Source organism: Scyliorhinus canicula, chromosome 5 (assembly GCF_902713615.1).
Source record: "Scyliorhinus canicula chromosome 5, sScyCan1.1, whole genome shotgun sequence".
NCBI lineage: Eukaryota > Metazoa > Chordata > Chondrichthyes > Carcharhiniformes > Scyliorhinidae > Scyliorhinus > Scyliorhinus canicula.
The window spans coordinates 84189611-84215078 of record NC_052150.1 but is presented as its reverse complement, the minus strand read 5'-3'; the positions used below and the strand labels follow the sequence as shown (position 1 = coordinate 84215078).

General features: G+C 47.2%; 1 protein-coding gene across 3 annotated transcripts in view; it reads right to left on the bottom strand.

Annotated features, from left to right (window-relative positions):
- The window catches only part of azi2 (5-azacytidine induced 2), a 110082-nt gene that overhangs the window by 62968 nt on the left and 21646 nt on the right, over window positions 1-25468 (bottom strand). For all 3 annotated transcript variants that reach the window (XM_038797308.1, XM_038797307.1, XM_038797309.1), the window contains exons 4-5: window positions 25046-25145; window positions 20493-20641 (exon numbers count right to left, since the gene is read on the bottom strand). In XM_038797308.1, the coding sequence (XP_038653236.1) occupies window positions 20493-20641; window positions 25046-25145 (249 nt within the window). The remainder of the gene's footprint in view (window positions 1-20492; window positions 20642-25045; window positions 25146-25468) is intronic.

The window sequence follows — 25468 nt, the reverse complement described above, 5'->3', positions numbered from 1 at the left end:
TCAATGTCATCATATGGGGAAACTGGACGATTGTAGTAAAGCAACTTTGCAACTCTTAACTATCATTGACCGACCTTGCATGTAGATTGGCATGGATATTGTAAGACCCACATTTGTCAGAACGAAGAAATGGCACATGTTAACCATGGTATACTACATGGATATGCCTATCTATCTAGACACAATATTGTTCACTTAATAGTAGACACTTTGGTTAACACTTTTGTTTGAATGTTTTCCACCTAGGGGCTAGTTTTCTGTTTAGTCAGTCACTGATGCACGGCTAATAACTTCAATTCACCCTGTTCTATCATGAATTGAGCTGGTAGAAATTTAATGGTAAACTGACTCCCAGTCTAAGAATATACATTGAGCAAAAAACCAATGGATTAAAATGTTGTCATTTATTGTTCACAGGAAGTTAAAAAAATCCTCCAAGAATATATAGGCATCTCTTTTTCTATTACTATATAGATGTTGAGTGCATCTTCTGTTCATGCTTAGACAGTGATAACATGCATATGCTTAGATTGAAATAGCTTGGCCGAGTGTGCACACAGAATTTGTAGGAATGCATGAAAACTATGATCCAAATCCCAGACCAAGAGTGCCAGATAAGTCAAGGCATGCCAGTTCTGCTATCAGTGACACGTAGCACATTACAAGCCCATTCATTGGGTTTGTACACAATGGGGAAGATGCAGTGAGGTTAATGACATATCAAGGGACTCAAATGACAACAAATCAACTGAATGCCAAAACCTTAACCTCACAAGTGATAAGTCATTCGATGCACCATGACCAGCTGAAGGATGCTGCATTAAGGGAAGGTTAAAGATAGCTCATATCAATTTCTCACTTCCAAAGTTCAAATCATGAATATAAATTATAAATGACAGAGACACAAACATTAATCCTTGTGGAACACTGTTTTCTATCTCCTTCCAATCTGAATTAACCACCCATTACCACGCATCTGCTTTCTATTTTTTAAAATCAGTTTAGCCAATTCATGCAGCCATTTATCCGGACTCCACGAGCCTAGCATGTAAAGCCCTCGAAGATCTTTTGAAAATCCAAGTATATGACGGCTACTGCATTACCCTTCCTCAACTCATTCCGTTACATCTTTAAAGAATTTTATCAGGTTAATTCAACATGGCACCCTTTTGAAATTCATGTTGACTATTTTGCTATTTTTTTGTCTCCAAGTGTTCTTTTTTTAAAAAAATATTTTTATTCTCCTTTTTCACATTTTCTCCCAAATTTACACCCACCAACAATAAACAATAATCAGTAACAAATATGTCAATCCCCATATCAATAACAACAATCCCATCCTCCCACCAAACCCCAAATATTAGCCCACATGTTCACAGAAACAAATGACAAAAAGGAATCAGGAATCACCCATAGTCACCATTAACACAGTCTCCCTCCCCCCGCAACCCCCCCCCCCCCAACTAATGTTCCAAGTGTTCTATTTAATACTCTTCTCACTTCTTTTAGTATATGTTCCAGAACCTAATTAAGTACACACATACAATCACACAGTACCTCAGCTATGTCCTACCTTGTTTCCTTTTTATTCAGACATGGGTTTTATCCTTTTTTAGTTCAGCTATTTTGTCAACTGCAGTTTTTCCTGTCCTCCAGTAACATATTTTAGTGCTTCAGATTTTAAATAAAGACAACGTAAGTCATGCAATATTTCTGCCTCTTCTCTATTTTTTACCAGTGAGTTAGTTTATCTCACTCATTCTTTAGTCCTATCCCTTCTTTATATTTCTTTTGCTTAATTCTACATCTGTGGAACACAGTTCTTTTTATATTCCATGATAACTTTTTCATAATTTTTGTCGTCCTGATTTTTTTTAAGCTCCTTTCTGAAGTTCATCGCATTTCCCTTTGTCTTTTCCTTCAGCATCCAAAAACTTCCAATATGCCTTTTCAATATATTCAAGTTTTCCTTAGTTCATTATTCATCCGGGGTGCCCTGAAGTTTACTTGTGTTGGGTTTTTAGGAGAATAAAATTCTCTTGAAATCTTGATTATCCTTAAATATCTTTTACTGTTTTACAGTCTTTAATATTCAAGATTTTCTCCCAGTGTGCTTTTTGTTCCATCCTCATTACCTCCTCCAATTTAGTCGTTCTACCTGCGTCGCTCTGATCCTATTCTTGAATCTTACCATGATGTAATTACTACTACCAGGATGGTCTCCCATGGACGGCATGTGACGCAGTGGATAGCACTGGGACTGCGGCGATTAGGACATGGGTTCGAATCCCGGCCCTGGGTCACTGTCCGTGTGGAGTTTGCACATTCTCCCCATGTCTGCATGGGTTTCACTCCCACAACCCAAAGATGTGCAGGTTAGATGGTTTGGCCACGCTAAATTGCCCCTTAATTGGAAAACAAAAATAACTGAGTACACTAAATTTATTTTAAAAAGGTTGGTCTCCCATTCTTACATTCCCCATCTGTCTGGTTCATTACTCATTGCAAAATTCAGCAAAAATGCATTCACATGTATTTCTTACTTGCTGAGTGAGAAAGGAGTTCTGCATCCACAGTAAAGCTCAATTCCCTTTTCAGTACTACTCCTTATGCTTTTCTCGTGTGTGACTGCAGTAGGGAGAAAATTAACCAGTAATCCCTCCACTTCCCATATGGGTCAGTGTTTCCAGTTTGGACTCCAGCTCAAAAGACTTTGAGCCAGTGTCTCGATGCTGTGACATTTTTAACAGATGTAGCAGACTGAGACAGTCTTGTTGTCCTAAGATGCACTAAGCTGAACTTCAATTGCTTTGGCTCACCATTTAATGAAATGCACCACAATGTATTTTTATTAGTATAACATAAAAGAATTTAGGTAATCACTAGCCACAAAAATATAACATAAGGAACTTTAACGGCCATTTTCATGCTGAAAAAATAGTAATCAGTCATTCGCTAAATAGTACTGTACCTCTCACCAAATGGTCCTAAAAGTTAAAGAATGTTTTAACTTAAAATATTTTGGTGACAGAATAATTTTGTTTAATTAGTTTACCAACATGCTAAGCAAGTTTATAGTGAAAGGAATGTGCTATCTTTGCGTGGCCGAGAAGAAGTTTTGTTCTGATTCTAATCTAGGTTACAAGCACACCAAACTATTTTTTTAAACTGATAACTTTCAACAAGGAAAACAAGGAAAACATTGCATTGCATGACATGAAAAAACCCCACTGTATTTAAAACATTTTTGCTTTGGCCTTATGGTCCAGATGACAAGAGATTGCGCACCGGCAACAATTCATCCAATAAAACCTGAATTATTCTAGAAAATATAGGAAATCTTGGTACACGTGAGAAAATGTTTGAAAAGATTCACGAGTACCACAGGGCAAAAAGCCACTTTTGTGTGTTACTTGATTAACATACTATATTTTATAGCTAGAGCTGATAACTAATACAAATGACAAATTATAGCTGCTAACAGTTTCAAAACTCTTGCTTTGATTTTGTTCAAGTAATTTTTATAGAAAGAATTAGATCACCATCTAGTGGATAGATATAACTATAGTGCCGATGTGCTTCCAATAGTATAAGACGACAAAAATGAACACTGATCCAAAGAAGGTGTTAGAATATTAGATTTATGTGACCAAAAGTACGGTCAAAGAGATGGATTTTAAGGAGGGTCTTAACAGAGGGAGTTCCAGAGCTGAAGGCATAGTCAGCAGTGATGGGATGTAGAGGGTTAGAGGATGCACAAATGCCCTCAGTTGCCAAACCGCAAGCAAGTGGAATGAACTTGAAAAGAGTTACGGCGAATAGCCATAGCCTGGCGGTCAATTGGGTGCCTTCTGTGTTGTAGTAGTACTACTGATGTGGAGATGCAGCATAGAATTAGATGCGTCAGCATAGCCTTCCAAAAGTGGTGAACTGGGATTTCTATAAAAGAGGACAAAGGCTCTTATCGGCAATGCTGTAGTTGTCACCAGCACTCTTTATGGCAGTGAGGCTTAGGTCAGCTACCAAGGACACTTCTTCACCAGAGCCAAAACCTCCTACGTCACAACCAAGATCACAAAATCATCCCCACAGGATTGGATGCTGCATGCCAAATAAATCGGCTTCTGAAGCAAACCACCTTTTCACAAAAGTATGGCAATCAAACTCAAGAAGGACAAAGAAAACATTTTAAGGACACTCTTAAGGCTTCATTGAAAAAAGGACAAATTGATGTGAAAATACTTGCAAAGGTCCTGGCCAAAAGGCTGCGTACCAGAGGTGGTCGCAGAGGACCAAATGAGCTTTGTCAAGGGTAGGCAGCTCACAGCAAACATCAGGCGGCTGCTGAATGTGATCCCCCCCCCGGGAAGAGAACACCAGAGGTGATTGTATCCCTGGACGCAGAAAAGGCCTTTGACAGAGTCGAATTGAGCTACCTCCTCGAGGTACTGGAACGGTTTGGGCGAGGAGCGGGATTCACCGCCTTGGTGAGGCCCCTGCACAACGCTCCCAAAGCGAGTGTCCGAACTAACACAACCAGCTCTGTATACTTCCAGCTACAGAGTGGAACAAGACAGGGCTGCCCCCTGTCCCCACTCTTGTTCGCGCTAGCGATCGAACCCCTGGCGATAGCCCTGCGGGACGTAAAAAGTTGAAAGGGAATCCGGAGAGGAGACAGAGAGCACAGTCTCACTCTATGCAGATGACCTGCTCCTCTATGTCTCGAAGCCACAGGAGGGACTGAAGGCAATACTGCAAATACTGAAAGAGTTTGGAACCTTCTCGGGCTACAAACTTAACCTGGGCAAAAGCGAGACATTCCCAGTGAACCCAAAAGGGGGAGGGACAGACCGAAGGGGCTCCTGTTCAAAACGGCCCAGAACAGATTCCATAACCTGGGGATCCAAATAGCCAGAGATTGGACACAGATCCACAAGTGGAACCTGACCAGCCTAGTGGAGGAAGTAAGAAAAGACCTTCAACGGTGGGGCTCACTCCCACTCTCCCTGGCGGGAAGAGTGAAGACGATCAAGATGAACGTACTGCCAAGGTTCCTCTTCCTGTTTAGATCCATCCCAATCTTCATCCCCAAGGTCTTTTTCCAAAACATAGACAGGCTAATCATGGGAGTTTGTGTGTGTGTGGTGGTCGGGGGGGGGGGGGGGGGGGGGGGGGTGGGGGGGGGGGGGGAAGGAGGAGAAAGAACCCTAGAATTCCCAAGCCGATACTGCAAAGAGGGAAAGTCAGAGGGGGCATGGCTCTACCGAACCTACAATACTACTACTGGGCAATGATAGAAAAAGTGAGGGGATGGGTACAAAAACCCAACACAGATTGGGTACAAATGGAGGAGGCATCTTGTAAAGGAACAACCCTCCGGGCCCTGGCCAAAGCAGCACTCCATCCTCCTCAACAAGGTACACAACGAGCCCTGTGGTAGTGGTCATGCTGAGAACGTGGGCCCTGTTGAAACAGTGCTTCGGGATAACCAAAATGTCCCTTATGGCCCCCATCTGCGGCAATCACAGATTCCTCCCAGGCATGCTAGATACCACCTTCAAAAGATGGGGGTACACTGACGGTCGGGGATTTCTACGCAGGCGCAGACTGGCGACACTGGACGAACTGATGAGGAAGTGGAAACTAGCAAGAGGACAGGAATTGAGACTCCTCCAAATAAAGCACTTTCTCCACAAAGAGACAGTCGGGTACCCTGAGCCCCAGAAAGCACACTACTAGAGGACCTAATAGGCACAAGCAGCAGGGGGGGGGGGGGGGCTATGTGGGAAAATATGTGGACAGCTACTGGACAGAGCTCGAACACCGCTGGACGGGACCAGACAAAAATGGGAGGACGAACTGGGGACAGAGGTAGGATGGGGACTCTGGAGCGAAGCACTGAGCAGGGTGATCTCCACCAACTCCTGCGCAAGGCTAAGCCTAATGCAGTTCAAAGTGGTGCACAGAGCGCTCCAGACCAGAACCCGAATGAGCAGGTTCTTCCCGGAGGTGTGAACGTGCCAGAGAGACCCGGCCAACCACACCCACATGTTTTGGGCTTGCCCCAAGCTTGCTGGGTTCTGCACAGCCTTCTCCGAGGCAATGTTCAAGGTTGTGGAGGTGAGGGTGAAGCCATGTCCAATAGTGGCAATCTTCGGGGTATCGGAGCAGCCAGAGCTATACATGGGGAAGGGGGCCAACGCCCTTGCTTTCGCTTCCTTAATCGCACGCCGGAGAATCCTGCTCGACTGGCGATCGGCAGCACCACCCACGGCTGCAGACTGGCTCGCTGACCTCTCGGAATTTCTCCACCTGGAGAAGATTAAGTACGCCATCCGAGGGTCAGAGGAAGGCTTCCTGGATTCTTGGGGGCAGTTCGTCGGCCAGTTCCAAAACCTGTTCGAGGCCAGCAGCAAGGAGTAAGCCGGAAAAAAACAAAAACAAAAGTGCCTCATTCAATAAGCCACATCCAATTCAGAATTTGACCACAGAAACTTTATAGAAGTGACTAAAGCAGGAGAGCAGAATCCTGGCTTGTGAACTCCTTTTCCACGGGACAACTGTTTTCCTCTGTGTGGTTTCAGGATTGGCTTGCTGAGTCACCAGAGGACACACAACTCATGAAGCCTGACAGGTGTCCTGACAACAACGATGACAATGAATATTTTAAGAATTCTCACAACACCAGGTTAAAGTCCAACAGGTTAGTTGCAAATCACTAGCTTTCGGAGCACTGCTCCTTCCTCAGGTGAATGGAGAGATAGTTTCCAGAAACATTTATAAAGACAAAGTGTTGTAAGACTTCTTACTCTGCTCACCCCAGTCCATTTCAGAACCAAGTTTGGGCAAGACATTGAAATAAATATGTTGTTCATCTGTAATACACATTTCCAGAAATATTGCTAGTCTGCCCTCCCACAGATCAGGTACTATCCTACAAGTAGCAGTGGCATTATTGGAGAGGTACATTCTGTCCCCTCGCAGGATTACAGCATGCCTACTTCCACATCATTCCCTCATTCAATGCCAGCCCTGGGACCGTAAAGCTGTTGCAACATACTGCCTTAACAGCATCCAGTTATCAGAATGTTAAATTCCTTGGCTTGGGTGAGGATAACATAGGCCTGAAGATGGGCTAAAAAATAAATATATATATCAATGATGACAAAGCACACAATGACACTTTCGTACAAAGGTGTTATACTCCAAATTACAGTAAAAATCTTGGGTTTTTTTAATTACAGTGTATCCCCCCCCAAAAAAAAATTGTTTTTGACGAACCACAATAACAATTAATCAAACACAAAGCAAGCACTTCACCAGTATGGCTTTTCAGATGTGGGCTACTTTCGCAGTTCCCACTGTCAAAACAGAATTCTCCCTCTCAACTTTCAAAAACAGACTCCCCTTCTACACGTAGAAGAGTCCAAAATACACAAACATATACAGTAAATGCTTCAAGTAACATTGCATAAGAACATAAGATAAAGCAGCATTAGGCTATTCGGCCCAACGAGCCTGCTCAGCCATTCAATTATGGCTGATCTTTTTCTCATCCCCATTCACCTGCCTTCTCCACATAATGCCTGATCCCCTTATTAATCAAGAACATATCTATCTCTGTCTTAAAGACACTCAGTGACTTGACCTCCACAGCCTTCTGTGGCAAAGAGTTCCACAGATACACCACCCTCTGGCTGAAGAGATTCTTCCTCATCTCTGTTTTAAAGGATCGTCCCTTCAGACTGAGGCCATGCTAGTCTCTCCCACCAGTGGAAACATCCTCTCCACATCCATTCTACCTAGGCCTCTCAATATTCTGTAAATTTCAATAAGATTCCCCCCACCCCGCATCCTTCTAAACTCCATCGAGTGCAGACCCAGAGTCCTCACCTGCTCCTCGGATAACAAGTCCTTATTCTGGGGATCATTCATGTGAACCTCCTCTGGACCCTATCCAAGGTCAACACATCCTTCCAAAGACTGCTCACAATATTCCAAATGGGATCGGACTAGAGCCTTATACAGCTTCAGCAGTTCATTCCTGCTACATGAATGCTAACATTACATTTGCCTTCCTAACTGCCAACTGAACCTGTATGTTAACCATTAGGAGTCCTAGTTCAGGATTCCCCAAGTTCCTTTTGTCTCATGATTTCCAAAGCCTTTTCCCATTTAGAAAATAGTCTATGCCGCTATTCCTCCTTCCAAAGTGCAGAACCTCTCACTTTTCCACATTGCATTTCAGCTGCCATTTGTTTGCCCACTCTGCAGGTCCTTTGCAGCCTCCCTACTTCCTCAACACTCTGTCCCTCTACATATCTTTGTATTATCTGCAAACTTAACAATGCCCTCAGTTCCTCCTTCCAGATCATTATGTATATCATGAATAGTTGTGGTCCCAACACTGACCCATGAGGCACACCACTTGTCACCGGCTGCCATTCTGAAAACAACCCTTTTATCCCCACTCTCTGCCTTCTGCCAGTCAGCCGATCCTCTATCCACTCAGTACCTTGCCCCCCAACATCATGAGCTCTAATCTTATTTAGCAGCCTCCTATACGGCAACTTGTCAAAGGCCTACTGGAAATCCAAATAGATCATGTCCACTGGTTCTCCTTTGTCTAACTTCCTCGTTATCTCCTCAAAGAATTCAAACAGACTTGCCAGGCATGACCTCTCCTTGACAAAGCCTTGCTGACTCAGTCCTATTTTACCATGCACTTCCAAGTACTCTGCAATCTCATCCTTAATAATAGACTAAAACCTTACGAGCTCAGATCAGCCTAATCGGCCTATAATTTCCTGTCTTCTGCCCTCCTCGAACAGGCGCCGGAATGTGGCGACTAGGGGCTTTTCACAGTAACTTCATTTGAAGCCTACTGGTGACAATAAGCTATTTTCATTTCATTCCTTCCATCTTAAAACAGGGGTATTACATTAGTCAATTTCCAGTTTTCTGGGACCCTCCCTGCCTCCAGTGATTCCTGAAAGATCCCCACCAATGCCTCCACAATTTCCTCAGCTAGCTCCATCAGAACCCTGGGGTGTAGTCCATTTGGTCCAGGTTATTTATCCACTTTCAGACCTTTCAGGTCTCCCCAGCACGTTCTCCTTAGTAATGGCCACTACACTCACCTCTGCCCCCTGACTCTCGAAGTTCTGTATGCCACTGGTGTCTTCCACTGTGAAAACTGATGCAAGGTACCTATTCAGTTCCTCTGCCATTTCTTTGTTCCCTATTACTACTTCTCCAGCCTTATTTCCCAATTTTCCAATGTCCATTCTTGCCTCTCTCTTACATTCTATATATTGAAAAAAAACTCTTGCAATTTTCTTTTATATTACAAGCTAGCTTACACTCGTATTTCATTCCCCCCCCCCCCCCCCCCCCCCCATTACTTTTTTCGTCATCCTCTGCTTGCTTTTAAAGGTTTCCCAATCCTCTGGCTTCCCACTAATGCTCGCCATCTTGTACACTTTTATGCTGTCCTTGACTTCCCTCATCAGCCATGGTTGCTTTATCCTCCCCTTAGCGTGTTTCCTCCTCCTTGGGATGAATTTCAGTTGCGCCTCCCGAATAACCCCAAAAAACACCTGCCACTGCTGTTCCATTGTCTTCCCGGCTAGGCTCCCCTTTTCCAATCAACTCTAGCCAGCTCCTCCCTCATGTCTTTGTAGTTACCTTTATTCAATTGTAAAATAGTTACATTCGATTCCAACTTCTCCCTCTCAAACTGCAGTGTAAATTCTAGCACATTGTGGTCATTGTCCCCCAAGGTTTCCTTCACCTTAAGTTCCCTAATCAAGACTTCCAGTGGCGGCCATGAGAGCGAGTGGTCGCACAGGGCAGCTCCGGCTCGAAGATGTTGGCTTGGGCATTTTATACCCGTTAATCAGAATTTACAGTGCAGAAGGAGGCCATTCGGCCCATCAAGTCTGCACCGGCTCTTGGAAAGAGCACCCTACCTAAGGTCCACACCTCCACCCTATCCCCAGTAACCCATCCAACACGAAGGGCAATTTTGGACACCAAGGGAAATTTAGCATGGCCAATCCACCTAACTTGCACATCTTTGGACTGTGGAAAGAAACCGGTGCACCCGGAGGAAACTCACGCACACACGGGGAGAATGTGCAGACTCCGCACAGACAGTGACCCAAGCCAGGAATCGAACCTGGGACCCTGGAGCTGTGAAGCAATTTTGCTAACCACAATGCTACCGTGCTGCCCACAAACGGGTAACTCCAGCATGAAAGTGTTGTGGAAAGTGTAGAGGGAGGGGTTCCCCCCCAGACTGGCATGTTTATTGGCTACCAGACCCGACAAGAAACAGTTAAAGACCTGAATAAGGAATTGGAGGTGACCCGTGACACAACAACAATTGAGAGAATGGCGGAGGGGAAAGGGTCATCACCAGTGGGAAGGGCCCCAGATGAAGCAGTTGATGGCTTTCATCAAGGAAGAATTTCGCTTGGTCAAAGGCCATTGAGCAAGTAGTGGCACGTCTGTGAGGTTCAATGGACCGGGTAGAGAAGTGCCGAGGCGCAAGGAACGATGATATGAGAGGTGGAGAAGGTGGTGTCCGACCAGAGCAATCAGATCGTGTCCCTGGAGGTGGAGGTGGGGATCTATGCAAGCCGCTGAGAGTGAAGGTAGAGGAGGAGAACAGGACCAAGCGGCAGAATCTGCAAATTGTGGGTCTGCCAGAAGGTGTGGAGGAACGAGTGCCACAAAGTATTTCTTTTGGGAGGAGTTGATTTGTGATTTTGAGTTATTTTCTTGATGGGTATGGGGTGTGTATGGTGGGGTCGTTTGCACAGGCTAAGAGGGGTTGTCGGGGCGAAGGGGTGGGGGTGGGGGGGGGGGGGGGAGGAGAAAGCCTTTGAGCGGGTGTTGCCACGCTAGCAGGTAATGCTGGTGAACAGAGGTGAGGTGGGGGAGGAGGTCACGAGGGGTGGCCAGGTTTGGGGAAGGTGACTTCCGGTTGCAGCTATGCGGAGCTAAGCCGCACGTTGGGCAGCTCCCTCCAGGAACGGACCTTTGCGCTCTTTTTAGGGCCCCCAGCGGCACTTTTTCGACGGCTCCCGACGAGGGAAGGTGATAACAACATTCCCCCAGCGGTATATGGCCTGGACCAGGAGTGGGGCGAGTAAAATAGCAGTGGCAGCGCCAAAGCAAAAGCGGGGGAAGAGGCACAAGATGGCGGCCAGCGGAAACCTGGAGGCATGGAGGCAGTGGGCGCAGGAGCAGCAGAAGACTCTCCAGGGCTGCTTCCGGGAGCTCAAAGCGGAGCTGCTAGAGGCATTGAAGGCTTCCATCGACAAGCTGATGGAGACTCAGACTGCCCAGGGGGTGGCAATTCGGGAGATCCGACAGCAGGCCTCTGAAAGAGAGGATGAGGCCTCAGCCCTCGTGGCAAAGGTGGAGATGCATGAGGCGCTCCATAAAAAGTGGCAGGAGCGATTAGAGGAGCTGGAGAACCGGTCGAGGCGGAAAAATTTGCGGTTCTTGGGCCTCCCGGAGGGGCTGGAGGGGTCAGATTTGGGGGCCTACGTGGTCGTCATGCTGAACTCGCTGATGGGAGCTGGGTCCTTCCAGGGGCCCCTGGAGCTGGAGGGGGTCCACAGAATTCTGGCAAGAAGGCCCAAGCCGAATGAGCCACCACGGGCGGTGCTGGTGCGGTTTCATCGGTTCGCTGACCGGAGTGTGTGCTCAGGTGGGTCGAGAAGGAGCGGAGCAGCAGGTGGGAGAACGCAGTGGTACGGATCTACCAGGACTGGAGGGCGGAGGTGGCTACGCGGAGGGCCGGGTACAACCAGACGAAGGCGGTGCTACATCGAAAAGGAGTAAAGTTCGGCATGCTGCAGCCGGCGCGTTTGTGGGTCACCTACAGGGACCGGCACTTCTACTTCGAGTCCCCGGAGGAGGCGTGGGCCTTTGTGCAGGCCGGGAAGTTGGACTCAAACTGAGGGTTGGGTGCGGGGGGCTCTGTGTAACTGTGTTATCTATTGAGGGGGGGTTTTCTGTTTAATGTTGGTTCTATGTTGTTTTCAGTGTGAGTGGGGCAGACTGGCTGTGTGGGGAGCTGATGGTGGGAAGGGGGGCTGGGGCCCCGCGGGGGGATGGGGCCGACAATGGGTGTTGTATTAGAGGTGGCGGGGCCGGTCAGGAGGAAAGCGTGGGCTTTTTCCCACGCTGAGGGGGGTGGAGTCGGAGCTGGTAGCGCGGGCTTTTTTCCCGCGTGGGAGCAGGAGGGGGAGGAGGAGAGCCTGCTCGTGGGCACTGGAGAGGAGGGGCAGCCCCACGTTGGGAAGAGTCGGAGGAGTGGCGGGAGTTGCTGGGGCCAGCAGGAGTCAGCTGGCTTACGGGAGTACTATGGAGGGAGTAACACGGCATTTTGGGGGGGGGGGGGGGGGGGGGGTGCTTGTGTACCGGGCTGCTGCTGGAATGGCCAGGGAGGAGCTGAAGTATGCAGAGGGGGTCGAGTCGGGGGTTTGCCGCCGTGGGAAATGGGCCGAGTGGGAGTGACGGGCCTGTGGCGGGCAGAGGAAGGGTTATGGCCAGTCGGTGGGGAAGGGGGGCAGGAAGCCCTCCGATCCGGCTGATAACCTGGAATGTGAGGGGACTGAATGGGCCGGTCAAATGGGTGCAGTCGTGTTCGCGCACCTGAAGGGGCTGAAGGCGGATGTGGCCATGCTCCAGGAGACACACCTGAAGGTGGCGGACCAGGTTAGATTGAGGAAAGGATGGGTAGGCCAAGTGTTTCATTCAGGGCCGGATGCAAAAAAATCGAGGGGTGGCGAGCCTGGTGGGAAAGAGGATGTCGTTTGAGGCGTTGAATGTGGTGCAGACAGCGGCAGGAGGTATATGATGGTAAGCAGCAAGCTGCAGGGGGAGCGGGTGGTGTTGGTCAACGTGTACGCCCCGAACTGGGACAATGCGGGTTTTATGCGGCGCATGTTGGGCCGCATTCCAGATCTGAAGACCGGGGGCCTGATAATGGGGGGGGGATTTTAATACAGTGTTGGACCCGCCACTGGATCGATCCAGGTCCAGGACGGGTAGGAGGCCAGCGGCGGCCAAGGGTTGAGGGGGTTCATGGATCAGATGGGAGGGGTGGATCCTTCGAGGTTTGCGAGGCCAAGGGCACTGATTCAGAGGGTGGAGGATGCCGAATATTCAGCGATAGCTATTTCAGATCATGCCCCGCATTGGGTAGACCTCGAGCTGGGGGAGGAGAGAGACCAGCGCCCGCTCTGGCGCTTGGAAGTGGGGCTGTTGGCAGATGAGGAGGTGAGCGGGCGGGTTCGAGGAGGTATCATGAGGTACCTGGAGGCTAATGATAATGGGGAGGTCCGAGTGGGGACGGTCTGGGAGGCACTGAAGGCGGTGGTCAGAGGGGAGTTGATCTCCATTCGAACCCATAGGGAGAGGAGGGAGCGGAGAGAGAGGGAGAGGTTGGTGGGAGAGCTGGTGAGGGTGGACAGGAGATACGCGGAGGCTCCAGAGGAGGGATTGCTGAGGGAGCGGTGTGGTCTTCAGGCCATGTTTGACCTGCTGAGCACTAGAAAGGCGGAGGCTCAGTGGAGGAAGGCACAGGGAGCAGTGTATGAATATGGGGAGAAGGCGAGTAGGATGCTGGCGCATCAGCTCCGCAAGCAGGATGCGGCTAGGGAGATTGGTGGAGTTAAGGATAGGGGAGGAAATGTGGTGCGAAGGGGGGTAGATATCAATGGGGTCTTCAGGGACTTCTATGAGGAATTGTATCGGTCTGAACTCCAGGCGGAGGGGGGGGGAATGGGGCGCTTCTTGGACCGGCTGCAATTCCCGAGGGTGGAGGAAGCACAGGCGGAGGGATTGGGGGCGCCGATTGAGCTCGAGGAGCTGGTCAAAGGGATTGGGAGCATGCAGTCGGGGAAGGCACCGGGGCCAGATGGGTTCCCGGTCGAATTTTATAAGAGGTATGCAGACCTGTTGGGTCCCCTGTTGGTTAGGACCTTCAACGAGGCATGGGAGGGGGGGGCTCTGCCCCCGACTATGTCCCGGGCGATGATTTCCCTGATCCTTAAGCGGGACAAGGACCCCCTGCAGTGTGGGTCATACAGGCCGATCTCACTGTTAAATGTAGACGCCAAACTGATGGCGAAGATCTTGGCCACGAGAATAGAGGACTGTGTGCCACGGGTCATTAATGAGGATCAGACGGGGTTCGTGAAGGGGCGGCAGTTGAACACCAACATACGGAGGCTCTTGAATGTTATAATGATGCCGGCGGTAGCGGGGGAAACGGAGATAGTGGTTGCGCTGGACGCGGAGAAGGCCTTTGATAGGGTTGAGTTGGAGTACTTGTGGGAGGTGCTGGAAAGGTTTGGGGAGGGGTTTGTCAGATGGGTGAGGGTATTATATGTGGCCCCGATGGCAAGCGTGACCACGAATAGGAGAAGATCGGAGTAATTTCGGTTATACCGAGGGATGAGGCAGGGGTGTTCCCTGTCCCCCCTACTCTTTGCGTTAGCAATTGAACCCCTGGCCATAGCGTTGAGGGAGTCGAGGAACTGGAGGGGACTGGCGCGGGGGGGGGGCGGGGGGGGGGGGGGGGGGGGGGAAGCACCGTGTGTCGCTCTATGCCGATGATTTATTGTTGTATGTGGCGGACCTGGTGGGGGGAATGGGAATGCCGGAGGTGATGAAGATCCTTAGGGAATTTGGGGAGTTTTCAGGATACAAGCTCAACCTGGGGAAAAGCGAGCTGTTTGTCATGCATCCGGGGGACCAGGAGAAGGGGATTGGTAGGCTCCCACTAAAAAGGGTGGAGGGGAGTTTTAGGTACTTGGGAGTCCAGATGGCCAGGAGCTGGGAGACCCTACACAAACTCAACCTTACAAGGCTGGTGGAGCAAATGGAGGAGGAGTTTAAAAGATGGGACATGTTGCCGCTGTCGCTGGCGGGCAGGGTGCAGTCCGTCAAGATGACGGTGCTCCCGAGGTTTTTGTTCCTGTTCCAGTGCCTTCCCATCCTTATCCCAAAGGCCTTTTTCAGGAGGGTCAACAGGAGCATTACGGGGTTTGTCTGGGCGCATGGGACCCAGAGGGTGAGAAGGGTGTTCTTGGAGCTGGGCAGGGATAGGGATAGGGATAGGGCTGGCGCTGCCCAACCTCTGTGGGTACTATTGGGCTGCTAACGCAGCAATGGTGCGTAAGTGGGTGATGGACGGGGAGGGGGCAGCATGGAAGAGGATAGAGATGGCGTCCTGTGTGGGCACGAGCCTGGAGGCGCTGGTGACGGCCTCGCTCCCTCCTACGAGGTAGACCATGAGCCCGTGGTTGCGGCTGCCCTCAAAATGTGGGGGCAGTGGAGGCGACACAGGGGGGAGGTGGGGGCCTCGATCAGGTTCCCGATACGGGGGAACCATCGGTTTGTCCCGGGGAATATTGACGGTGGGTTCCTGGGTTGGCACAGGGCAGGTATTACGAGGTTGGGGGACCTGTTTTTAGATGGGAGGTCTGCCAGCCTGGGTGAGCTAGAGGGGAAGTTCGGGCTCTCTCCGGGGAACATCTTCAGATACATGCAGGTAAGGGCGTTTGCCAGGCGACAGGTGACGGGGTTCCCGCTGTTGCCCCCGCGTGGGGTCCAGGACAGGGTGCTCTCGGGGGTGTGGGTTGGAGAGGGGAAGATTTCAGAAATATACCAAGTGGTGCAGGAGATGGACGAGGCCTCGGTGGAGGAGCTAAAGGGTAAATGGGAAGAGGAGCTGGGTGAGGAGATTGAGGAGGAGACGTGGGCGGATGCTCTGGAAAGAGTGAAATCCTCCTCTTCTTGTGCGAGGCCTAGCCTCATGCAGTTCAATGTGCTATATAGGGCTCATATGACCAGGACGAGGATGAGTAGGTTCTTTTGGGGGGCGAAGACAGGTGTACCAGGTGCTCGGGGAGCCCAGCGAACCATGCCCATATGTTCTGGGCATGCCCAGCGCTGGGGGAATTTTGGAAGGGGGTAGCAAGCACAGTGTCGAAGGTGGTAGGATCCAGGGTCAAGCCAGGCTGGGGACTCGCAATTTTTGGGGTTGCAGTGGAGCCGGGAGTGCAGGAGGCGAAAGAGGCCAGTGTTCTGGCCTTTGCATCCTTAGTAGCCGAGCGGAGGATTCTTCTTCAGTGGAAGGATGCGAGGCCCCCAAGCGTGGAGGCCTTGATCAATTATATGGCAGGGTTTATCAAATTGGTACGGATGAAATTTGCCCTAAGGGGATCAGTTCAGGGGTTTTTCAGGCGGTGGCAGCCTTGTCTAGATTTCCTAGCAGAACGATAGGGAAAGAGGCCAACAGGAGCAACAGGGTTGCCGTCTCGGTGGTTGGGGTGAAGGGACGTGTACATATGTTCTTTGTTTGCGACGGGCGTTAATCGATTTTTTCTGTTTTGTATTTGGGGGGGGGTTCTCTTTGGTTTTTCTCAGTTGTTTATAATTTGTTGTTATTATTGTTTTGTAAAAATTATTTTTTTTAAAAAGGTTTGGGGAAGGGGGGACGGTGGCATGTCAGAGTTGCAGACTGAGCACAGTCATGGGTGGAGAGGGGGGGCCATCTTGGTGGCCCAGGTCAGTGTGGTATTAAAGGAAGTAGAACCGGCGGGGGATGATGGCAGATTCTAGAGGGGAATGGAGGCATAAGCCTCCAGTTGTGACGTGGAACGGATGGACGAGACAAGTATTTCACTTGGGGTTTGACTCGAAGTTGCGTGGGGTGGCAAATTTGTTGAACAAAAGGATGGTGTTTGAGGGGGCAAAGGAAGTGCAGGACCTGAGGGAAGGGGAGGGGCGAAGATATGTGATAGTGAGTGGGCTGTTGGAGGGGACGCCTGTGGTGCTAGTCAACGTATATGCGCCGAATTGGGATAATGTGGGTTTGTAAAGAGTTATTGGGAATGATCCTGGATATAGACATGCATCAACTGATTATGAGTGTAGATTTTAATTGTGTGATGAAACCGAAGGTGCACAGGCTGAGCCCCAAGTCAATGGAAAGTCGAGGATGGCTAAGATCATGCATTGGCTGGAAGGGAGGCTTAGATCGAGGCAGGTGCAGAGGCCGAGATGGAGGCTAGATTCGGGTCTCTTGGCAGATTTGGAAAAAGGCGAGGTCAGCGATTGGGGATTGGCGGCCATATTCTAGGAGATGTTGGACGGCTGCTGATCGAGATAGTCGAGGTGAACAAGAGATACTTGGGGGCTCCCACCAAGGAGTTGTTGGTGGAGAGGAAGAGGTTGCAGGGACAGTTTGATAGGTTGATGACAGGAAGAGCAGTGCAATATGAATATGGAGAGAAGGCGGGCCACGCGCTGGCCCACCAACTAGAGATAGGAGGTGTCTAGGGAATTTCTACGGGTGTGGACGGAGAAGGGGAAGTAGTGTCAGAGTCGGTGAGGATAAATGAGTATTCAGGCAGTATTATGAGAAGCTGTACAGAGCTGAGCTGGGTGGAAAGGAATAGGATCAGGGATGTTTTTTTTGGATGAGTTGGAATTTCCAAAGTTGGAGGAAGAGAGGAGGCAGGCGTTGGAGTAGCTGCTGGGGCTAAGGGAAGTGAGTGACATTATTAGGGGTATGAAGTCGCAGACAGCTCCAAGACCCGACAGCTCCCTGGCAGAGTTTTATAAGGCGTTTGTGGCAGAGTGGCACCAGACTTGTTGAGGATGTTCAGTGAGGCGTTGGAGAAGGGGCACGTGCCAGAGACGTTGACACAGGTATCAGTCACGCTAATCTCGAAGAAAAGGAAAGATACGTTGGAGTGTGGGTCATATAGGCCTATTTCATTGTTGAATAGGGACGTGAAAGTACTGGCTAACTCCCCACTGTGGGTGGGGAGTTTGGAAGGATGCGTGCCAGAGATGGTCGCTGAGGATCAAATGGGACTTGCAAAGGGCCGGCAGCTCTCTAGCAACATCAGGAGGCTGTTAAATGTGGTTATGACTGTCAGGAGGGCGGGCACCAGAGGTTAATGTTTCTATGGATGTGGAGAAGGCCTTCGATCGGGTGGAGTGGAGGTATTTATTTGAAATTTTGGATAGGTTTGGCATTGGCCCGAAGTTCAAGGCATGGGTGCTGCTGTTATATGTAGCCCCGGTGCCAAGCGTACATACAAATGAGATACGTTCGCATTCAGAGTTTTGGACTGCATAGGGGAACGAGACAGGGGTGTCCATTGTCGCTGTTGTTTTGCGGGGGGTGAGGGGGGTGAAGAGAATTTAAGAGATGGGATTCATTATACCTGACATTGGCAGGGAGGGTGCAGGTGGTAAAGATGAATGTGCTGCCACGGTTCCTGTTTATTTTCCAGACCCTCCCGATCTTTCTCCCCAAGGCCTTCTTCTGGAAGTTGGAGACAGTGATTTTGGAGTTCCTATGGGCAGGGAAGGTGCCAAAGGTAAAGAGAGCTCTGTTACAGAGGCAGAGACAAAAAATGGAGTTGGGGTTGCTGAACGTGCTGCACTATTATTGGGTGCCAAATGTGGAGAAGGTGTGGCGCGTAGTGATGGAGGAAGAGTCCTGCATGATGCAACCTGAGGGCTATGGTGACGGCTCCACTGCCATTAGCTCTGGGGAAGAATATGGGGAGTCCAGTGGTACAGACAACGGTCAGGGTGTGGAATCAGCCGAGGAGGCATTTCAAGTTGGAGGGGATGTCGGCATTGACGCCACTGCATAGGAAAGACAGGTTTATGCCGTGGGGGATGGATGGGAAATGAAAGGAGATGGGGCTGGAGAGGGTGAGGGACCTATACTCGTAAGGGACGTTTCGAGGTCTGGATGAGTTGGGAGGGGGCTTGGGGTGGAAGTTCGAGTTACTGAGGAGGAAGTGAATGTAGATATATGCAGATGAGGGACTTTGCACGGAAAGAGTTGAGGGCATTTCCCAGGTTGCCAGATCACACTTTATTTGAGCAACTGCTGCTCCCGGATGACTTGGGGGAGCAGGGGAGGGTGCAGGTGAGGAACAAATGGGATGAGGAGTTTGGGGGCTGTGATGTGAGACGATGCGAAGGGTGAACTCAACCTCCTGCGTGAGGATGAGCCTGATCCAGATTAAGGTGGTGCATATGACTCGGGCAAGGAAGTGTGGGAGGGGGTTGGCAAACCATGTACACATGTTTTGAAGTTGTGAAAAGCTGGAGAGATACTGGGAAGCGGTGTTTGTGCAGGTCAGGCCGTTCCCAATCGTGACGATCTTTGGGGGCATCGGAAGTGCCGGAGATTCTGGAGGGGAAGGGGGCTGATGTTGTGGCTTTCGCCTTTCTGATTACCCAGCGAAGGATCCTGCTAAATTGGAGGTCGGATATGCAGCCGGGGGCGATAGCCTGGCTGGGGTACTTGTACAATTTTCACCGGCTAGAGAAGATTAATTTTGACTTCAGGTGGTTTCGAGATGCAGTGGGGGTTGTTCATAACGATGTTATGTTTTATATGTTGCTGTTTTTTTTTTACACACGTGTTTGAAATAAAGTACTTTTTAAAAAAAACATTTCCCTAATCAAGTCTGCCTCATTACAAATTACCAAATCCAAAATTCCATGTTCCCTCGTCGGCTGTTTGACAAGCTGCTCCAAAAAAAAAAAAAAATAACATCTAGTAGACATTCCACAAATTCCTTTTCTTGGGATCCACTACCAACCTGATTTTCCCATTACACCTGCATATTGAAGTCCCCTATGATTATTGCAATATTGCCTTTCTTATATGCCTTTTATGCTGAACCGTCCTAGGCCCAAATTCTCTCTGACCCCCCGATGTTGTTGAGCCATGTCAACTCAAAGTGCCATCATTAGAAATCAGCAATAATATTAATGGACAAAAACAAAGAGGGCAGAGTGGGAGTTGGGCAAAGGAATTAAAATAGCATGCGCTGAGAATCTGGGTTTGATCCAGACCCCAGGTCACTGTCTGCGTAGAGTTTGCACATTCTCCCCATGCCTGCGTGGGCTTCATCCCCATAACCCAAAGATGTGCAGGTTAGGTGGATTGGCCACGTTAAATTGCCCCTTAATTGGAAAACAATATTTGGGTACTGTAAATTTATTTTTAAAAAAGGAATTAAAATAGCATGCGACTGTGGACAGAATGAATGGTTTAGCAAAGTGATCACACAATCAGCATTGGTTGAGTGACACTCAACAGAAGGAACAGCACCTTGGTGTTATACCGAAAATCTTCCACTTATATACAGCCAGCAGGGCAGTCACCACGTCTTGTTTCTATTGCTTTCTTCTGCCCCTACATTTTTGGTTTCTTGCATCCTATTCCATTTTACCAATTTCTCTACACTTGCCTCCCCCTCTTCTATTTTGTTGTAAAATATCGAACATTCTTTTGCATAGCTCTTTGATTTTTAATGTGCACCTGTGAACTGCATGCTATAGTGTTGTGCTGGGAACATAAAAAAATGCATGAATGAAACTTCAAACCTGTAGTTATTTGGAGGCATAATCTTTCAATTCACCTTTAGTTTACAATTGTGTAACTCTACTCGGAGTAAACTGCATTCCTGTTTAAGGATTTCCAGTTCTTGATTCTGGGTGTACATCTTCAATTCGTTATTTGATTTTTCTAAATCCCAAGAACTCTGGGTTCTGTGCAGATCATCCATCACTACAAAATAATGAAAAACATATACTAAGTTGCCTACTTACAAAAATGTTATTGCCATTTCCACACAAGGTGGGCCAATATTACATTATGTCGATATGCCTTTGTAACAAATTTCTGCTGTCAAATACTTTAGGTTTCATGTTTTAACCACTGGGTTCGGAAAATGAAACAAATATTTTTAATTCAAATTACTTCCTGCCATAAATAGTGAAAAGTGTAATGGAAGATACCATATTCTCGTAATGAACATTTCACCCTTCATTTTATGTAGAAGCAATCCCAGAGACTTGCATCTCTCGGTTGCAGGCTAGTATCAATAACATTCTCTATTAACATTTGGAAGGTTTGTAAAAATGAAATTATTTATTTTAACATTTCCCTTAAGAGGCAATGTTTGCTCTCCACTCAGCAATGGTGAGAACTGGGCCACTGGAAAAGAGAATCAATTGTTAGCTCTGAAATGCTGAACGTGAGTGCTTTGCTTCAAGTTGGAGGGTGGCTGGAATAACAGATTTGAACTTCCATCATGAAATGTAAAATCTTATATCAATACACAACTTGTCAACATTGAATAATATCTCCCCAGCCCAAGCTATGCTAACTATACATAATTGGATGCCCACCTTCCTCAAATGGAATGCTTTTGTGCAAGAGTCAATATACATTTCTTTTTGTACTGTTAACATGTGTTTCAAATAAAGTTGTAAAAAGAAATGAATGCAAACTACCTCACATCTATCATCTTTGGACCAAATAGTTGGACTTGCATTGGTAGCTGATTGAAGTAATTCATTGGCTCCAAGTTTTGGAGAGAAGCTACAAACCACTGATTATGTGTTGGCTACTTTGGATTGGCATCTCTAAGTTCAAGTGTGCAAATTGTATAACAAATGCATTAGGATGCAGGTGTCAAGCACATTTTGCGTTTCCTATGCAAAAATGCAATTTTTCACGAAGGAGTACTCTTGCACTAGGCCTGATCATCTGGAGGACAGACGTGTAATATCACAGAAACATAGAAAATAGGAGCAGGAGTAAGTCATTCTGCTCTTCGAGCCTGGTCCACCATTTATTATGATCATGGCTGATCAGCAAACATACACACGAGTTGTTGTAATTTATGTAATTACCCTATTTCATTAGTAATTTATTTTAGTGCAATAAAGCATTGCGATTGTTTAAACTGAAATTTGTGTCTCAGCGTTGATACCCTAAACCACTGACCAGCACATGGGACGAACTTCCAGACATAGGTCAACACATGCATAGATGATTACTAAGTGCAGGAACCTGGGCTCCTTATGTCATTCCTCAGCCCAGAGATTCTGAGGTTATTGGTTGCTATTCACTGTTTACTTCGCCAAGATTACATATACAGGCCAGGAATCCTTTGATATCATAGTACCATAGCTTAAACGGTAATATATTTTCCTACAGAACTGTTAAAGGTGAACAAAACGTGGAATGTTAATTTTACACAAAAACCCTATTCCCCAGAATACTATCAATAACATGTACCATAACATTTTCAGCTTTCTAAAACAAAAAAAAATTATAGAAGAATTTATTCATCAAATTGGCATGGGTAACCTCGAGGGGGAGTTCATCGAATATGCTAGAGATTGTTTCTTGAAGCAATAATTTTTGGAACCAACCTATGAGCAGGCTATTCTGGATTTGATATTATGCAATGAGAAGGGATTACTTAATGATCTCATAGTTAATGATCCTCTAGGGAAGAGTGATCATAGCATGTTAGAATTTCAAATTCAATTTGAGGGCAAAAAACTGGAGTCCACATTTGTGTTCTGGAGTTAAACAAAGGTTATTACATCGACTCGAGGACAGATTTGGCTCCAGTGGAATGGCAGGAAGACTAAAAGGTAGGACAGTTGATGAGCAGAGGCAGAGAATTGAAGATATTCAATTCACCCAACTAAAATATATTCCAGAGAGGAAGAAAGATTATAAGTGGGGGGGGATATATTCCAGAGAGGAAGAAAGATTATAAGTGGGGGGGGGGGGGGGGTAATAGAAAAATATAAAAAAGGATAGCAATAGCTTCTGTAAGTATGTAAAAGGGAAGAGAGTAGCTAAAGTGAATGTTGGTCCCTTGGCGGATGAGACCAGGGAGTTAATAGTAGGGACACAGAAATGGCGGAGGCGCAATATTTTGCCTTCGTTTTCGCAGTTGAGGACACGAGTGCCATTCCAATAGTAACAGGAAATGCAGAGGCAATAGAAAGGGAGGAAGTTAGAGCAATCATCAACACGGAAACGGTACTGAACAAACTATTGGGATTGAAGGCCTACAAGACCCCAGGGCCCTAAAGGAAGTGACAGCAGAGATAGTGGATCCATTGTAATAATAATAATCTTTATTAGTGTCACAAGTAGGGTTACAATGTTATAATATTCCAAAATTTCCTGGATGAGAGAAAGGTTCTTTTGGAAACTGTTAATAAAACGCTCTTCTTTAAAAAGGGAGGCAGAAAGTAAGAAACTATAGACCAGTTAGTTTAACATCTGTTGTTGAGAAATTGTTAGAATCCATTATTCAGGGTGTAATAACAGGACATTTAGGACAGCACGGTGACGCAGTGGTTAGCATTGCTGCCTCATGGCACTGAGGTCCCAGGTTCTATTCCGGCTCTGGGTCATTGTCTGTGTGCCGTGTGGCACATTCTCCCGGTGTTTGCATGGGTTTCCCCTACAACCCAAAACTGTGGAAGGTAGGTGGACTGGCCACGCTAAATTGCCCCATAATTGGAAAAAATTAATTGGGTACTCTTGATTTATAAAAAAGAAAATGCCAGGACATTTAGAAAGTCAAAACACAATCAATCAAGAGTCAACATGGTTTTATGAAGAGTACTTAGTGTTTGACTAATTTGTTAAGAGTTCATTGATGATGTAACAAACCAAGTGGATAATGGGCATCGAGATATAGTATATCTGGACTTCCAGAAGGCATTATCGTGCTGCACAAAAGGTTAGTACACAAGGCAAGATAACATGGGATTAAGGGTAATTTATTAGCTTGGATAGAAGACTGGCAAACCCACAGAAGGCAGAGAGTAAAATGGATCTTTTTCTGTTGGTAAGAAGTAACTAGTGGGGTGCCACAGGGTTCGGTCCTCGGGCCCCAACTATTTACAATATATATTGATGGGTGGCACAGTAGTTAGCACTGTTGCTTCACAGTGCCAGGGTCCCAAGCTTGATTCCCGGCTTGGGTCAGTGTCTGTGCAGAGTCTGCACGTTCTCCCAGTGTCTGCGTGGGTTTCCTCCAGGTGCTCCAGTTTCCTCCCACAAGTCCTGAAAGAAGTACCGTTAGGTGAATTGGACATTCTAAATTCTCCCTCTGTGTATCCGAACAGGCACCGGTGGCTAGGGGATTTTCACAGCAACTTCATTGCAGTGTTAATGTAAGCCTACATGTCACACTAATAAATATTATGATCATTATTAGGACTTGGATGTAGGGATAGAAGATACTATAGCTAAATTTGCAGATGTCACCAAGATAGGTGGGATAGTAATGTGCAATGAGGAAATAAGAAATTTACAAATGGATATAGATAAGTTAGGCGTGTGGGCCAAAACTTGGCAGATGGAGTTTAACTTGGATAAGTGTGAGGTTATCCATTTTGGTTGGGAAAATGGAAAGGCAACTTATCAACTAAATGGAGAAAAACTTCAGAGAGCTTTGGTGCAGAGGGATCAGAGTGTCCTCGTGCATAAATCTCAGAAAACTAGTATGCAGGTACAGCAGGTAATAAGGAAGGCAAATTGAATTTTGGCCTTTATAGCTAAAGGGATAGAGTATAAAAAGGAAGTGTTGCTGCAACTGTACAAGGCATTGGTGAGACCGCACCTGAAATATTGTGTACAGTTTTGGTCCCATTATTTGAGGGGGGATGTAATTGCATTAAAGGCAGTTCAGAGGAAATTCACTAGATTGATTCCAGAGATGAGGGGTTTGATTCCAGAGATGAGGGGTTTGTCTTACGAATAAATGTTGAGGGATTTAGGCCTACACTCTCTCAAGTTTAGAAGAATGAGAGGCGATCCAACTGAGGTATATGTGATAAAAGGCATTGACAAAGTAGATGTGGAATGCCTCCTCTTTTGGGGTAATCTAAAATGAGAGATCAGAGTTTTAGGAGAAGGGGTAGCAAATTTAAAACAGATGAGGAGAAATTACTTCTCTCAAAGGATCATGAATCTGCAGAATTCACTATCTCAGAGTGCAGTGGATATCAGGACATTGAGTAAATTTGGAGAGATAAGATAGATTTTTAATTGTAATGGGTTGAAGAGTTAAATCAGCCATGACCGTATTGAATGGCAGAGCAGGCTAGAGGGGTTGAATATCCTACTCCTCGTTCTTATCTTCTGTACCTTGATGGGTTTCGACTTCACTTCGGAGTTGAAGAATCTCTACTTCTTTAGCTTGCAGAGTTTCATTCAGAATCCGCACAGAATCCATCTGTTCTTTGATCTTTATGAAACACCAAAAGGTTTTTTTGTCAGTAACGTGCACAACAAAATAAGTATGTTTTCATTAACTTTTAAGAATCACATCAGAAACAAATGAAAACTTTGTTGCTAAGGATAAAGTGCTCCTGCTCAGTTCTGCCAGTCTGGCACAGATTGTACAAAGCAGTCCATTAATAGCTCAAAGTTGAAGGAAATATCTACAACTCCCAGCAATAGGACTCATTAAGCAGAAATTCACACAAAGTGGCAAAATCTGAAGTGGCCACAGAAAAAGGCATACACTATACACAACTTAGTATTTTAAACTTAACTAAGGGCAATTTT